Source organism: Bos mutus, chromosome 15 (assembly GCF_027580195.1).
Source record: "Bos mutus isolate GX-2022 chromosome 15, NWIPB_WYAK_1.1, whole genome shotgun sequence".
Lineage (NCBI taxonomy): Eukaryota > Metazoa > Chordata > Mammalia > Artiodactyla > Bovidae > Bos > Bos mutus.
This window is the reverse complement of record NC_091631.1, coordinates 71013182-71029139: the sequence shown is the minus strand read 5'-3', so window position 1 is coordinate 71029139 and position 15958 is coordinate 71013182. Positions and strand designations below refer to the sequence as shown.

The 15958-nt window shown below is 36.2% G+C and overlaps 1 protein-coding gene across 1 annotated transcript in view; it reads right to left on the bottom strand.

The window, feature by feature from the left end:
* The window catches only part of CNTN5 (contactin 5), a 663141-nt gene that overhangs the window by 138190 nt on the left and 508993 nt on the right, over window positions 1-15958 (bottom strand). Inside the window, exon 13 of the mRNA XM_070383116.1 lies at window positions 6023-6143. Coding sequence (XP_070239217.1) covers window positions 6023-6143 — 121 coding nt within the window. The remainder of the gene's footprint in view (window positions 1-6022; window positions 6144-15958) is intronic.

Here is a 15958-nt window from a genome sequence, read left to right as displayed (position 1 = left end):
TTGTTATTGTTCTTTTGAGCCTCAAATACCAGTACATCATCAAACCCAGCTTTGTTTTTTTGTGATTTATAGCTCTTTTTCTTTTTCCCTGGAGACTCTTTTGATTCCAAGACATTACTCCACCATATAAAGGCTTGTGCAAACTTCAAACCTGTCATTTCATATTAGATTAATGGTGGAAAAGGAAAACTGCGAACTCTGGATAGCTGTGCCAAACACTTGTGCATTTTATTTATTTATTTTTTTAATTTTATTTTATTTTAAAATTTTACATAATTGTATTAGTTTTGCCAAATATCAAAATGAATCCGCCACAGGTATACATGTGCTCCCCATCCTGAACCCTCCTCCCTCCCCATACCATCCCTTTGGGTCGTCCCAGTGCACTAGCCCCAAGCATCCAGTATCGTGCATCGAACCTGGACTGGCAACTCATTTCTTACATGATATTTTACATGTTCACTTGTGCATTTTAAAGCTTGAAAGTTTAGTAGTGGTCAGATGGTAAAATACATTTATATCAATTTAGAATCTACACATTTCAAAAGGGTAGTCCTTTGAGAGATATAAAGACAGAGCACATTAATATTGGTTAATTCTCAAACCTACATGTATAAGAAATATATTCAAGATTTTCACTGAGCTTGAGTTTCCTTTTGTATGTGCACTTGTATCTCTCCAAGGACAAAAGGCAGAAAACTTGAGAATTTTTCTCTCTTGCTGGTGAGGATCACTGAAAAGTATATCTTGGAGACAATCTGGAGAGTATTTAATCAAAGTTTCCAAGTTGGTTTCCATCAGATGGTAACTGGTATCTTTAGATTATTTTCAACTATTTGAAAACAAAACAGATAACACTTCACAACTAGCTAAAATGTAAATTCTCTTTTTTTTTTTTTCTGTTGACTGAGTGACTTCACTTTCACTTTTCACTTCCATGCATTGGAGAAGGAAATGGCAACCCACTCCAGTGTTCTTGCCTGGAGAATCCCAGGGATGGGGGAGCCTGGTGGGCTGCCGTCTATGGGGTCGCACAGAGTCAGACACGACTGAAGCGACTTAGCAGCAGTAGCAGCAGCAGAGTGAAATTATCTGGTCTAGTAACACTGGCTACCTCATGATAAAAGATTTTAGTGAAAATTTAAATAGAAATATAAATTAATGATTACTTCAACATAATGAACAAAATCTTTCAAAACATAAGGCTCTTGAGGTAGAATAATAAAAAATGATCTTTTGTATAAAAAGCTGATGAAACCTCTGAGGAGGCTTTAATATGCTATTTTTATAGATGAGCAAACACATTAAAACAACTTTGTTATAACTGATCCTCCCCATTGCTGAAGTCCTTTTGTTCCTGTAGCTTCGTACATAATTTAATGCTGTGCCTGGATGACTTCATGGTGTATTACTTGTGCAGTCACACAGGGTCCCTGTCTTAGAAGGTCCCTATTCTTGGATTTAATGTTCTGCTGTCACTGTCTTAAGATTCTTGTCAAACTTTTGCATGAAGGTCTCTGCATTTTCATTTTGCACCAGGACCCACAATTTATGAAGTCAGTCCTAACGCTATGCCTCTGGATTTTCATAGCATTTCATTATTTCCCCTAAAAGATGTGGGTTATCTAGGGAGCTTCCTTCACTGGTGTTTCTCACCCCATTCCCAAAGGTGGTTCTCACACTAGCGGACAAGAGGATAGAGAGTCGCTTGGTCTCTCACAGAGGGCTGAGATCTTGGCATCTACATCTGTTTCTATTCTGTAGCAGGGCTTGCTACAGAGCAGGTGCCAGATGAATGGGTGAGTGAATAAATAAACAGAAAATTATCAACAAATGCCTGTGACTTATTTAATAGGCACAACAAATTCTTAATAGCTTCTGTTTTGAAATAAAAAGCGACAAGGTTGATCAGCAGAGACTAAAGGTAAAATATTCAAGGAAAAATATTGTAAAGAATAAATGGAGTTGAACTGATGAGATGTTTGAAGCAAGTAAGATTGAAAGACATTCTGAACTCCAGGTTGAATCAAAAGTGATAGATGGAAGGAGGAATGAATAGTTAAAAGCAGTCAGATTTTTCTCAATAAATTGTGTCCTGAAGTAGATTCTTTCTTCTCAAATTCAGTTTAATACAAGTCATAGTTATCTTGTAAATTGTATTTCAGGGAATAAAACTTGTCATCCAAGTTTGGGGAAAAGAGGGTATACAGGCAGTGCATTCAGAAAGAACCAAGAGATTGTGGATTGTCTTTGACTATGCCAAGAGTTTCTTGATCTACTGTTTTGCATTAATAACAGAGCAATCTGAATAAAAATTTGCATGAAGAAGTGCATTTTTTATTGTTTCATCTGCCTGAGGGCAGAATAGACAGAGCTCAGGCTCGGGTTCCCAGTCAGTTTAGCTAAACACATTTTATTCTTTAAACTGTGATAGTTTCTTACCCTTATATTCTCTTTGGGAAACATATTTCTGACAGTCAGTTTGTAAAATAAAATAACAAAAACTAATACTTCTTTCTCTGTTGTGTTTTATGTTGTGTTTGGTCACCTCTCATAATGTTTGGGGAAGAAGGCAATGGCAACCCACTCCAGTACTCTTGCCTGGAAAAATCCCATGGATGGAGGAGCCTGGTGGGCTGCAGTCCATGGGGTCACTAGGAGTCGAACACCACTGGGCGACATCACTTTTATTTTCATGCATTGGTGAAGGAAATGGCAACCCACTCCAGTGTTCTTGCCTGGAGAATCCCAGGGACGGTGGAGCCTGGTGGGCTGCCATCTATGGGGTTGCACAGAGGCAGACATGACTGAAGTGACTTAGCAGCAGCAGCAGTAGCATAATGCTTGGGAGTATCAGTTCTTTATAAACTGTGTATTCCCGTCAGTGAGGTTATCCCTTAATGCTCTATCTCCTTTACCATGGAGAATATAATACAGTTTTATCCATCTTTAAAGAGGTTCCCTGTAGCATTATCTAGATTTACTTTCTCTCTTGTTGCTATATCACACTTGAATAAGTGACTTAAATTGTGCACAGATGTCCAGGTGTGGCTTTAATTTCTTTTTATATTCTGGCAAAATAACTTATTTTAAGTTCATTACTTCTATTATGGGTCTCCAAATTATGCATGGTGCTGTTATTAGGCTGGTTCACTGAATATTAAGTATATGAGAGCAAGCAATTTTATGCTTCAGATGATTATTTATGGGAAAATTCAATTTTTGGAGGATGATAATAATGGTGGAATAGAGGTGAATAATAGCACTGACATTCACAAGCAAAATAAAACAACAGTGGAAACAAGCATTTGGGGGAAAGATAGCTTTCAAGCAGTGCGTGAGAAGAGAAGCAGGGAGCAGCTCTAGTCGGGGAAGCTCAGATTCTAAACAAGCATTGATGAGGTCTTGAGGCCACACACCTGAGCCCCAATCTAGTGTGCATGTGGGGCCAGGTGAAGAACTGCAGGATTTGGTGAGATGTGCAAAAGAATTTCATAGACTTTCTCTAATGGGAAAGGAGACAATCTCCTAGGTTATCTAGGAGAATATATACTTTAGTCCCCTAAGTCTCCACGGAAATAGAATTACAGAGTTATAAAAACATATTCCTTGCTAGCTAAAAACATTCCACATTCTCTGAGCATACAATGAAGGTATCCTATACGAAGTATGGTGAAATTGTCTTTACCATTCTCATTTTATAACACTCTTGAATAAGTGTGCTTTAAGGATTCTGCTGCTAAAATTGTAATCATCATTAGAAAACCTTCATCTAGAAAGCTTAGCTTTGGTCCTGTCACCTGAACAATAGTTCAGAATGCCCCAAGTTTACAAACCAATGGTTGGAGGAGTGGGAGAAAGAAGAAGACAGGGTAAAACTAGTTTGAGTTTCATTTTACAACATTAAAAGCTGCAGTATTCAAGCATCTGAGTTCCTTCAATGACCAGGAAGCTTCAGAAAGAAAAAAAGAAAAAAAACTGAACCTTTACTTCAACTTTTAAATCTGTCTGAGACCAACCAGGCAGAAGAGGCAAGCTATTTTTACTAGTTTTAGAAAAATAATACAAGTATATAATAGAAAATTGGTGACTTAAAACAACTCACTTCAAATGAAAGCTTGAGCTGAATGTTGCATGAATATTCAGACAATAGCAACCTATTTGAAACTGCTATTGAGTATAATTCCAAATTTCTGCATTTTATCATCTCCTAGGCATAAAGCCAAAGGCTAAAAGAACAGAACACAAAAAAGCTGAGCCTGAATTATATTCTAAATGCTGTTGAGTTTAATTTTACTTACAAAGCAGAATGTTACTTTGCCACTTAAATATGCCCCTCACAGCCCTGTAAAAATACCTGGCTTCTTGTTATCAGCCTCTAAATTGTGTTATTCATTTAGAAAGCTCCAATTTTAGGAGCATCATTCTAAATTACTAGGCAAGTGCTACACAATAAATACACATAATCTAAAACAGACTGTAGTGAGAGAAGAAAGCAATTTTCTATAAAATTGACTGCAGTGTGTGGTTTGCCATTCCAAAAGCCTTGTAACTTGAAAGGCATAAAGGAAAAATTTTAGCTAAATGAAATATCATGAGAGGATGAGCACTTTAAAAAGTTGATGTTTTGTAATAGAGTAATACAGATACACATTCTTCTTATAAATTTGGAGACGAGTTCAAATAACCTTCAGAATAGAAACAAACACATGCAAAAAATGAGCATGCTGCCACTCACCCAGATATACATCTGTTTCAAAACAATGTTTTATCTGGACCAGTAGTAGATATAGATGCACTACCCCAAATCAATAAACCTTGGGTGACACATACAACTAAAACAGATGATGAAGCTTACATAGGCCTTGTATTTCCTGCTCAAGATTTTTATAATATTAATGAATTCTTGAAAATTATGATTGGAAAACACTCGAAGTGAGTAAAACAAGTTAATGTAAGATACAAGTTTTTGTTATGGATTGTGTAATTTTTCTTTGCAGAGATCATGCAAGGGGTCTTAGCATGCAGTAGTCACACCAGTCAAATTTGATTTTTTTGAAATCAAAAAGGGAGAGGTGGGATTCTGGTAATGTTCTAGCTCTTGTCTTAAAAAACAATTTCTTGGTATGAATACTTTATGATTTTTTTCTTTGAGCTGTATACCTATACATATATGATTTTTTTTAATTTTTATGCAGATATATTGTATTTCCATAGAAAACAAAAAAGAAAACAAAGAAAAAAGGGGGAAAAAGAGAAAAAGGGCAGAAAGAAAGGAATGAAGGAGGCAGAGAAAGAAAGGGAAAGAGAGAGAGAAAAAGAAAGAAAGGAAGAAAGAAAAAGAGAAAATGCATGCTTAGAGCGGCATTTCCCAAACTGGCAAATAATGTGCTAAAAGAAATTAGCGCTGTAGGCATTTACTTAATTCAAATAAGATATAGCTTCATAGGGTTGTAGAATTTGGCAGGCTTGCTCATAGTTGGAAGCCACTTAACTGTCATTTCTGCACAGAGAGACTGTATGTTGACATTTTCAGACTTTTTAACAATCCTTGTCACTTAACAATTGCAAATGCCACTATATTAGGCATGCAGTTTTTCTGTTCAGGAAGCCGAATTTAGAGGTTAGTGGAGGGAAAAATTGCCTAGGGGTTCCAGTAGCTTTACATCTGGAAAACCGTATACATACACACAAAATTTTTGTTTCTCTAGTATTCAAGGGTCTTTGTGACTCAACTGTTGAAAATTTCATTTTGGCATTAAGTTGGGTAAACAACCTAGTAACCACCTAGTACTAAAGGTGTTTGGGAACCTGAAGTTGGATCTGTAGGTTTTGTCTGTTTCTAAGGTGCAAGTTACCATATAATCGTTTCAAAGGCAAAAGGTTAAGCAAGAATGACATATATTGTAAAATCGAAAGTAAAATGCACAGTATTGATGTGCTCAAAGTCCATGCACTTCAATTCCTTTGTATGATAATTTATGGTGATCATGTCTTCAGACTGCACTATTAGCATACTCACCCCTAACAAGAAGTTCTGCCTCATCTGACACACTGTCTGCTGTGGTCTGTACCCTGCAGCCATATCTCCCAGCATGCATCAGAAGGATGTTCCTGATCATTAAATCTGCAGAGGATGCTTGCTGAAAGAGGGATGAAGTGCCAGTTTAAAATGTTGCAAATCTGCCTAGTTCAAGGTGGTTTAAGGGGAACTTTGCATATTCAGTCAAAGGGCCCATTTTTGGCCTTACAATTTATCTGACGACATTTCAGAAGTCAAACATGCCCCACTTCAAGGAACACATGGAAGCTATGTTTTCAACAATTGCTAATACCACATTCGAACATTTAATATTGCATATAATGATTTAGCAGCTACAATATTTAAGAAATATTTACAAACAAATTCATATCTTTAAAAGTTTAGGAAAAATAGTGTACAAAAATTATTGCTTTGCTATTCAGAGACAGACTTATTTTTGTGGCAAGAAAGCAGTATTGAAAGGAATAACAACTCGTGGAATTATGAGACGACAGTAGTTAAAAGATTATTTTGCATGGCTTTATTGAATGGCTTCTTTTGTAGGCAACAGAATGAAGTGGTGCTTAGGTGCAAGAGTGCTGGTCCCAAGCCATATGTTTTCACTCAACAGAGATTGATTTATTCCTTCCACAACCACCACCATCAGGAGTAGGGTCAGCCTGAATCTCTGTTAATCAAAGCAATTAAAAAACATGAAGAAGACACAAAACACCCGATCCTTGTTGGGAGCACAATGATTAGAACACAGTTGAAGAACAGTTGTATCAAGGAAATCAATAAGTACCAAGGAGATTATGTTTTAGTTGTACTAGTTCATGGAATCAGTGATTATCCTATACTTTAGGATGTCGGGTATAATCTTTCATTACTTAATCTTGTCTTTCATTTACTTTAACAGGAAAGATGGATTTCCTGTTTTCATGAAGATCTGGTATTCACAATTCATGAGGTATTCTTTTCAGAGAATGACATAGCAAAACTCCAATATGCTCTTCACTTTCCATGTTGCAATTAAAAACAATCCCTGGAATGAGAGTACATGCATGCAGCTTGAAATGACATCTTCAAAAAACTCAACACTCCTGTTTCATGGGCACTTGAAAGAATGACTAATGCAAGACATGGAGAAGCACCCCCGATTAGGTATCTTTAATTTGTTGATGGAATGAGTGAATTATCTTAAAAAATGATTTGTTTGTCCTTAGAAGGCAGCGTCCTGATGAGTATTTATGAATTTAATTGTTTGCCTTCATTTTGAAATAAACCAATGGACTATATAAAATTCATGAAAGTGAGAGGAATTTCTGAAAATCTGTTGGATTTTTTTTTTTTTGTCTTAGCATTCATAACAGGGTGAGAAGTTATTGGAAGTTTTTAACCTCTCAAATGATATGTATTTCTTTAAATCAATCAATTAACTGTATATTACGTTTCAGGACATTTCTTTCCAGTATTTCATTTCTGCTTTTTTTTTTCCCCTTCCCATTAGTCTTATGATAGGAGCTTCTAAGTGTATTGAAGTTTTCTCTTATGAAATAATTGTTAATACATGGTCTGGTTCAGTCATTTACAAGGGAATGCTTCTTGGTAAGAATGCATTAAAATGTCACAATAATTATTTCAAGAAATATGATATTTGTCCAGTGAATGTCCTCCACTATTCTTTTCCTTAGATAAAATTGTTACTCAAATTTCATTTTCTCATGTGTACCAGACTAAGTGCTCATTTCTTTCAAATCTGAAAAGGAAGTTTACACTTAGTAAAACCTTTGATTTCTCTTGGGGAAACAAAAGCAAACTGTAAACATCATAAGCCATACTTAGTCTCACATCTGCATAATATAACACTGTTTATGCATGCTAAGTCACTTCAGTCCTCTTTGTGACTCTAGGGACCGTTGCCTACCAGGCTCCTCTGGCCATGGGATTCTCCAGGCAAGAATACTGGATGGGTTGCTGTGCAACCCCTCCAGGAGGGATCCTCCCAACCCAGAGATCGAACCTGTGTCTCTTCCATCTATCTGCATTGGCAGGTAGGTTCTTTACCACAAGCACCAACTGAAAAGCCCTATAATTCTGTATAAAAGAGTTTAAATATTTTTACCACTTTATATAGCATGGATCCATCTTAGGTGTGAAATATCCTTTTCCCCATGGATTTCTAAGATGCTCTCCTAATAGGTACCCAGTTAAATTAGTCAAGAATAAATGTGCATACCATGGACCTAGAATAGAATCTATGTTTAATGGAAAAGCCAAGGAGAGGTCCAGAAAAGAATAGAGGACTATTCTTCTCAGAAGTAACACTTCCGAAAGACTGCACTTGGAGTTGTTTATTTTATTTTATTTTTTTACTTGCTTGTTTTTCAATTTCACAAACTGGTGGTAATTTAGCAGTAGAAAAAGTAACGATCATAAGTCATTGTTCAGGCTCATATTTTTGACAAAATTATTCCATAAAATCACATTTCTGTGATTAAGTTAAATTTCCAGATATTTTTCTTCCCAAATAATTGATTTCTTTTTGTCTTGGACAAAAGTCTTGAAACCTTTGTTCTTTTGTTAAATTATAGTGAAAGAAAAGTTTAATGGGATTAAGAAGAGACTGCAGTGAAAATCACAAAGAGGTCCAAAGAATCCAGGAGAGTGAAGTATAGATTATCTTTCTTATCCTGTCCTTTACTTGATTCCTGTAATTAATAGCATACAGTACTCTAGAAACCGGCTGAAGCTCCATCACCATCTATCAAGAATAAAGATCCTATAGCCCATTACTTATGTATTAATGCTAAGACTATGTGAGGAGTTGAAATTGTCTCATTTCAACTCATGGGGCCTATTCCTGCTCTTTTGGATTATTTCTGCATTATATTTTTACAATTTTAAACAGAGAAGATTAAAAGTAAAATGAATGGTGAACACTAAAGCTAAATTACCCTTTCAGGAGATTCACTGATTTTCATGAGAAGTAATGAGAAGAATTCACATGGGAGCCTATTATACCTAATCTCAACCCACAGTATGCAGTTCCTGGGAGAGAACTTCCACAATTTAGTGCACTTTTAATGAAATGGTTACTTAGAGCAGATGTTTGCTTTCTTAAGCTTAAAGCTCATTTTCACTTTTCTCTCTTAGGAGTTACTCTGTCTTATCTTGTTTTCTTTGACACTTGCTTTATACCCTGCCTTTCTCTTTGCTGTTTTCTTTCACTTTATGAACAAATCGCATTACGTGGTGCTTCAAAAGAACTTTCCTTGCAACCAGTGTCGTAACACAACTCTCTAAGCACAGGGCATACCTCAGAGTGGGTGCTCGATAACCATCTGTTGAATGGATGAATAAGGGGGGATCTTTAAGAAAGAGGCTCTGTTCACTCTCTGTGGGAGCAGTGGCACTTCTAAGTCATTTACATCTCTTGGTCACATAAGTTCATTCGAGCAGTTGCTAGATCACTGTAACTTTTGTTTATGATTCGGAAATAATACAGGAAATGTCATCCTTCCACTCAAGTCCAGTTCGTTATTGGCATTCACCTGGACTAAGTGTCCTGTTCACCCATCATAAGGCTGATAATTAAGACTTCCTAAAAATGGAAAAACGGTTAGCTTCACTGTTCTGAGTGTCTGTTGACTCTTGCTGCCTTGAGGAAAAGTCTAACTTTGTTTCAACAGAAGGCTCCTCAGAGCATGATTCTACTTCCTATGATGAATTCTGTCCTTCTATCACATTAACCTCACATTCCTTCCTATGCAGGAATACCTCTCATAATTCAGCCTGTTCTGTTACAGAAGCTTGTTCTCCCTTCTTTGCCTGCAAAGATACTTTTAGACACAACTCAAGTGTCTCCTCCTTGTTCAAGCCTTTCTTCATGAGTTCTGCCACTGTTTAGTTTTGCTTCATTAGCACTCTGTTCCTGTCTCTGAACTACCACTTGACATTCTTGGAAGTCACCCCAGAGGTCCTCTGGGCATTCCCAGAACTGAGCTGGGCACTAGGGCAGCCAATGGTCATCAGGTGAGCCAGAGAGTACATGAATGGCTTGCTTCCTTCCTTATCTGTATCTGACAATACTTCCTCGTCCTCTTCTTTTTTCCCTCTTACAGAAATTAGAAGGAAAATAGGAAGAAACTATGGAGGAAGACAGCAGAAAAAGGTGCTGAAAGAGTATACACAGGTTTAGGGATGACACAGAATTGCATGAGTCCCTCATCTGCCACTTATTAAGTTTGAACTTGGAAAAATTGATCTATTGCTCAGAGCTTCTCTCACAGCTTCAATGTGATAATGCAAGTGAAGCTCATAGTCGTGTGTTTGGCACACAGTAAATGTTTGATAAATGTTATCTGTTAAAAAACACAATAATGCATTCTTAGCCAAGAGGAATATTTCTTTAACTGGTATTCACTCCTTCAGTGAACAGGATATCAACATTCTCCATAGGTTATAGTAAGTTTTCTGGTAAATGCCTGGCTCATTTTAGTTGTATGTTATCCTACACCTTTCTCTGTTATAGAAAACCACTGTACTCACAATAAGAAGACCTGAATTCTAATTTTAGTTCAGCATCTTCCTAACCCTGAGACTTTAGGAAAGGCACTTTATTGGAATAATAATAGCTGCACTGTCTCTCATGTTTGAGGGGAATTGAATGAAGCAATGTTCACACATGAACTCTTAGTAAATGCTTCAAAAGTGTAAGGTTACTCAAAAAGCACTTTTTTCCCCCAGAATTTAGAAGAATGCTGTACATGTAGTAAGCACCCTGAAAAGGTTTGGGGAATTAATTGTCTGAACAAGAAGATAACTTGAATGTTCTCACAAAAAGTGAATTCATGCTGAATGGCTTAGCCAGAAACCTGCGAGGTATTGGCAGTTTTTGTGGTATCATTTAAGGTTTATATAAATTTCCCAATGTGCTCACATAGGGCACTTCTGGCATCCCCAACCCCCACCAAACAGACTCAGGAACCATTCCTTTCTATAAAACAAAGGAGAATGGCATACAAATTCTATGAGATGTAATTTTAAAAAAGATCTTCTAACACAGAAAACTGGGTATCAGCTAGGAGATATGAATTATTAGATATGATTAATGTTATTGACATAAAATCTTGAATATCTAAAATATTTTCCTGGTAGCAATATTTCTTCTTCCCAGAGGATAATCTGCTAAAAGAACCTTATCACAATAAGGAGATAATATACATATACATTATTATTCCTTTTACAAGTGTTTTATACCTTTATATAATGGGATTTATATTCATGGTGATATGAGTTTAATATATTTTTTAAGAAGTTATTGTGTTAACTCACATGCTTAATTAATTGGACATGTTATCTAAAATAGAAATTTTAGTTGTTCCCAGTGAAGAAAATACTAGACAAAATATTCTTGATGAAAACATTTATGTCCATTATGATAAAATATTAAATGCATCCAACAATGCATTGAAGGGACTTCCCTAGAAGTCCAGTGGTTAGGACTCCATGCAGGGGGGCATGGGTTTGATCCCTGGTTGGGGAACTAAGATCCTGCATACTGGGAGGTGTGGCCCAAGAAAAAAAATGTGCATTGAAGATTAAAAGTAGGTAAAAATGGCTCTACCGTGCCATTTCTAGGACCTTAGTATTTACTTTCAGCATATATTCTAAAAATGTTAAGTATTAAGAAAAGTACATACAGTTTTTCTTGGTAACATAGATTAAAGATGAAAAAATGAGTTGATGACTCACTGATGAACTCAAGATGGTAGGTATCCAAATTGCATTATTTGGTATTATAAACAAAATGTCACAAATTTATAGGATCAGTCTACTATCTTAGTTAAAATGAAGATTGGGAATTATGATCAGCTCAAAGCAAGAAAATACAGGACATAATTACACAATTAAATTTTAGTATAATGAATTTATTTAATAGATGACAGTATTGATTATATTAAGAATACTTAGTGGATGAGAAAATGTCATGTATATCACATTAGTGTTACTCCTTTCCCCAAGAGGCATATAGGACTAAGGGGTGTGATATTTAACTTGCCAGTGGATGCCAGACTTAGACAGCATATTTGTATCTTGATTCTTGAAAGATGTCTCTTATCTGGTCATATGTACATTGACTTTCTTTCCCCTAGTGGTGAGGGAAAAGGATAGTCCTTTATCTAAGATTAACATAAATGACCAAGGCAAAAGGACTCCATTTGTGTCCTTCTCAAATTTGTATGCTTAAACCTAATCCCCAATGTGATCATATTTGAAGGTTGGATGTTTTGGAGCTAATTAGAGTATGAGCATGGGTGAAGCCCTCATAAATGGTGTTAGTGCCTTTATAAAAGAGATCTCAGAGAGTGCTCTCACTTTTTCTGCTGTGTAAGGACACAGTAAAAAGATGGCCATTTGTCAATCTGGCCCTCACCAAACACCAAATCTGCCAGTGTCTTGATCTTGAATTTCTCAGTCTCCAAAACTATTAGAAATAAATTTCTGTTGTGTATAAGCCACCCAGACTATGGTGTTCTGTTATTGTAACTTCAATGGACTAATAAAGGATCTAAGTGCATAGTGTCATTTCTATATTTATCTAGTGCTTCTAAACTAAATGAGACATGAAATATATCATATACAATTTATCAGTCATATGCTTTCTTGATTTACTCTCAACTCTGTCCTACTTGTTGCAAAGTTTGTCTTACATGATTACCGAGAATATTTGACTCATAGTTGTTTTAATGTTTATGCAATTATTGCTACTTTATTCAACAGATATTTAATTCTGTGTCCTATGCTAAGCTTTGGGTATACAGATATATATTCTGCCCTTAAGGAATGCTTGCTTTAATACACCTTTGATGGAAAAAATTGCAAGTAGAGAATGTGGAGTAGCTTCCCTTACATCTAGGCTTGGAAGCGACGTAAAGGAGCGATGTGTTGTCTGATAGCACAGTACTCAGACTAGTTCCAGAGAGAAATATTTTCTCCTTCCATGAGCATTGACCCTTAGGTTTATAGTAGATTTCAAACTGGCTCTTTATGTCTTCTCTTTGTCCCACCTTCCCTCATATGACATGCCATTGCTAGGTTAATCCTTTTTAAAAACTGATTTTATTTATCATCTCAAACATGTTCCCTGGCTACCTTCACTTATTGTCTACAAGTTAGCCCAACTTCTTACTCAGCATTTGAGGCTTGACACGACCTATCTTGTCTCTCTAGTGGAAAATGTATTCTCTGCATTTTCCTGAAGTGTCTCCCCAGTAACCTGCCAAAGTCTCCAAATTCTGTCTCACAAGTTAAAGCCTTGTTCAAGTCTTATCTCTTTCAGAAAGGCTTGACTGACTAGGAGGACTGGCTATATCATTTGTGGTCTTAGTATAAATTGAAAATATGAATCTTTGTTAAAAAATTATCCATAATTTCAAAATGCTGACAGGCTTTACACCAAGCACAAGGTCTTTCTCAGTGTGGGGCCCTGGGTGACCACACACACTGCACACCTAGGGAGTTGGTCCTTCTGAACACTCAAGTCCACACTGATCTCCTAGAATATGATGCATGTTCTAGTCAATGATACTCTTTGGAATAAATATCAAGGAAAAAATGCGTTTTTTGTAAATTAAAAAAAAAGCACCTTCCTACCTTGATTTCTGTTCCTTCTCTTTTATTCTTTACTAACTTGGTATCTTTTTTTCAATGAATTTTATAATTAGTGAATAAGAACAGTTAGATTACATCCATCTTCTTAAGGCTTGTGTTAAAAAAAAAAAAAAAAAACACAGTGATCAACTTTATATTTGTTGTAAGCCTATCCAGACATTGGCATATCATACATTATTCCATCTAAATATTCTTTTCACCTTTTTCCTGCCTCTCCAGTGTTGGCACAAAGCTCACTTAAACACTTGTGTCAACTTCAATCTGGCATATTGGTGAGAAACCAGAAGACATCATTTCATGCATTGAAGAATGGAGATGGGATCCCCGTGTAAACTTTACAGTCCTAAAGCTGGAAGAGACCATAGAGGGACTCTCATCCTCACTTTGAAGTTCAGTTTTTAAGTGCCATGGCATACCAGTTTTATTTAAGAGAATTCTAGGCAAGAATGGTACTTAAATTCACATCATTAATGTTATGAGAAAACCTTTACTAGTATGACAGGTCAAGTTTCTCATGCAATCACTTCAGGAATAATATTTTGTAATCTGAATAACACCTGGTCCATGTGTTGGCTCAATGAAGCAACACTGGTAGGTAGAAAGATATTAACAATTATGGCAGGCAATACGTGTTTTTCCTTAGAAGAGTGATTTACACCATTATTAAAGAATGAAATAAACTTTATATTTTTCACTTTTAAATTACCTCTCACTGATGTTACATCAAAATGATACGACTAGTCAGAAAGAATTTTGTTCCCTCTTGAATTAGCTTGCACTTTGTAAATAGTTAATAATGGCATACATGCATATGTGCTCAGTCAACTTAGTCATGTCTGATCCTTTGTGACCCCATGGACTGTGGACCCCACCACGTCCTTCAGTCCATGGGGTTTTGCAGGCAAGCCTACTGGAGTGGAGTGGGTTGCCATTTCCTCCTCAAGGGGATCTTCCCAACCCAGGGATCAAACTCTCATCACTTTCATCTTCTGTATTAGCAACTGGATTATTTACCAATGAGCCACCTGGCATGACCATGAGGAAAGTTCTAGAATTATAACATTTTACAATAGCTACACATTTTATTTTATGAGGGCTCATAACATTATGCACATTTATACATTTGTTAATTCATTCATTTGTTAGACTATTTTTGTCTAAACAGGACATTGAAAATACTTGGCACCTTTGATGTTATGCCCTTGTCCTTTGCACATAGAAAATACAGCTGAGCTTGGACCCAACTGATGGACTCAACACAGTGCTTCAGTTGACTGGAGATGGTTACAAGAGACAAAATCTGTCATATCTGATGTGCACATTCCATAAGATAAAAGATAAATTATGACTTTGAGAAACTGACAATGCAATTTGTGAGGCAGGCAACTAGCTATAATGCAGTATGATGTGTTAAAATAGATAAAAGGACAAAAACACTATTTCGGGGATAATTGATTTTAATGTGTAAAGAAAAATAAGAAATCATATGGTTCAACTAAGCCCTATAGCGTTTGAAAAGATGGGGCTGAAGAGTGCAGATGACTTGTTCAAGGGTTAAATGTGGAGGCTGGAGTAGATCCTTGGGCACTGACTCTCAGTTGAGTGCTGTTTCCATTCTACTAATGTGCCTATGAAACCAGTCCCTGTTCCACTTAAACTTGCAGGTAATTTGATTCACTTGTACTAACTGAAGCAGAGTTTGGCAAAAGTACCAAAATAAAATTAGTTCATTACATGGTAACAACCACAAAACTATTATTAGAAATTAATTCTCAAACCCTAGAATGATTTTGAGAGCTCATGCTGTTATGGTTGTTCTTTATCCGTCATATCCAGACATGAATGGTGCAACTTCCTCTGAAATGCCAGGGTCACCTTTCTGATAACATATGACCCATTAGCCTCATTTGCTCACGCTGTCATTCAACCTTTCTGGGACTTTTAATCCAGCATTGAGAGAATTTTCTGTGTGTGACCTACAAATGACATGTTTTCTTTTAGCCATGTGTAATTTTTAATGATACAATTTTAATTGAAGAAGAATTAACCAAGTTTGTCTTCCTAACCTAACTGCATAATTTACAGGGAGCAATATTTTACTAATATTTCAATGTGCCTGTTCTCTTTCTACTACTGTCATATTTATCTTTGAAGTTAACACTGTTTTGTTATACCATCATATAAAGGCTTCCAGGATGAATTGTGTTTTATTTTGCTACTGATTTTTACATTGAAGGATAGTCAGTGTCTACGCACAAG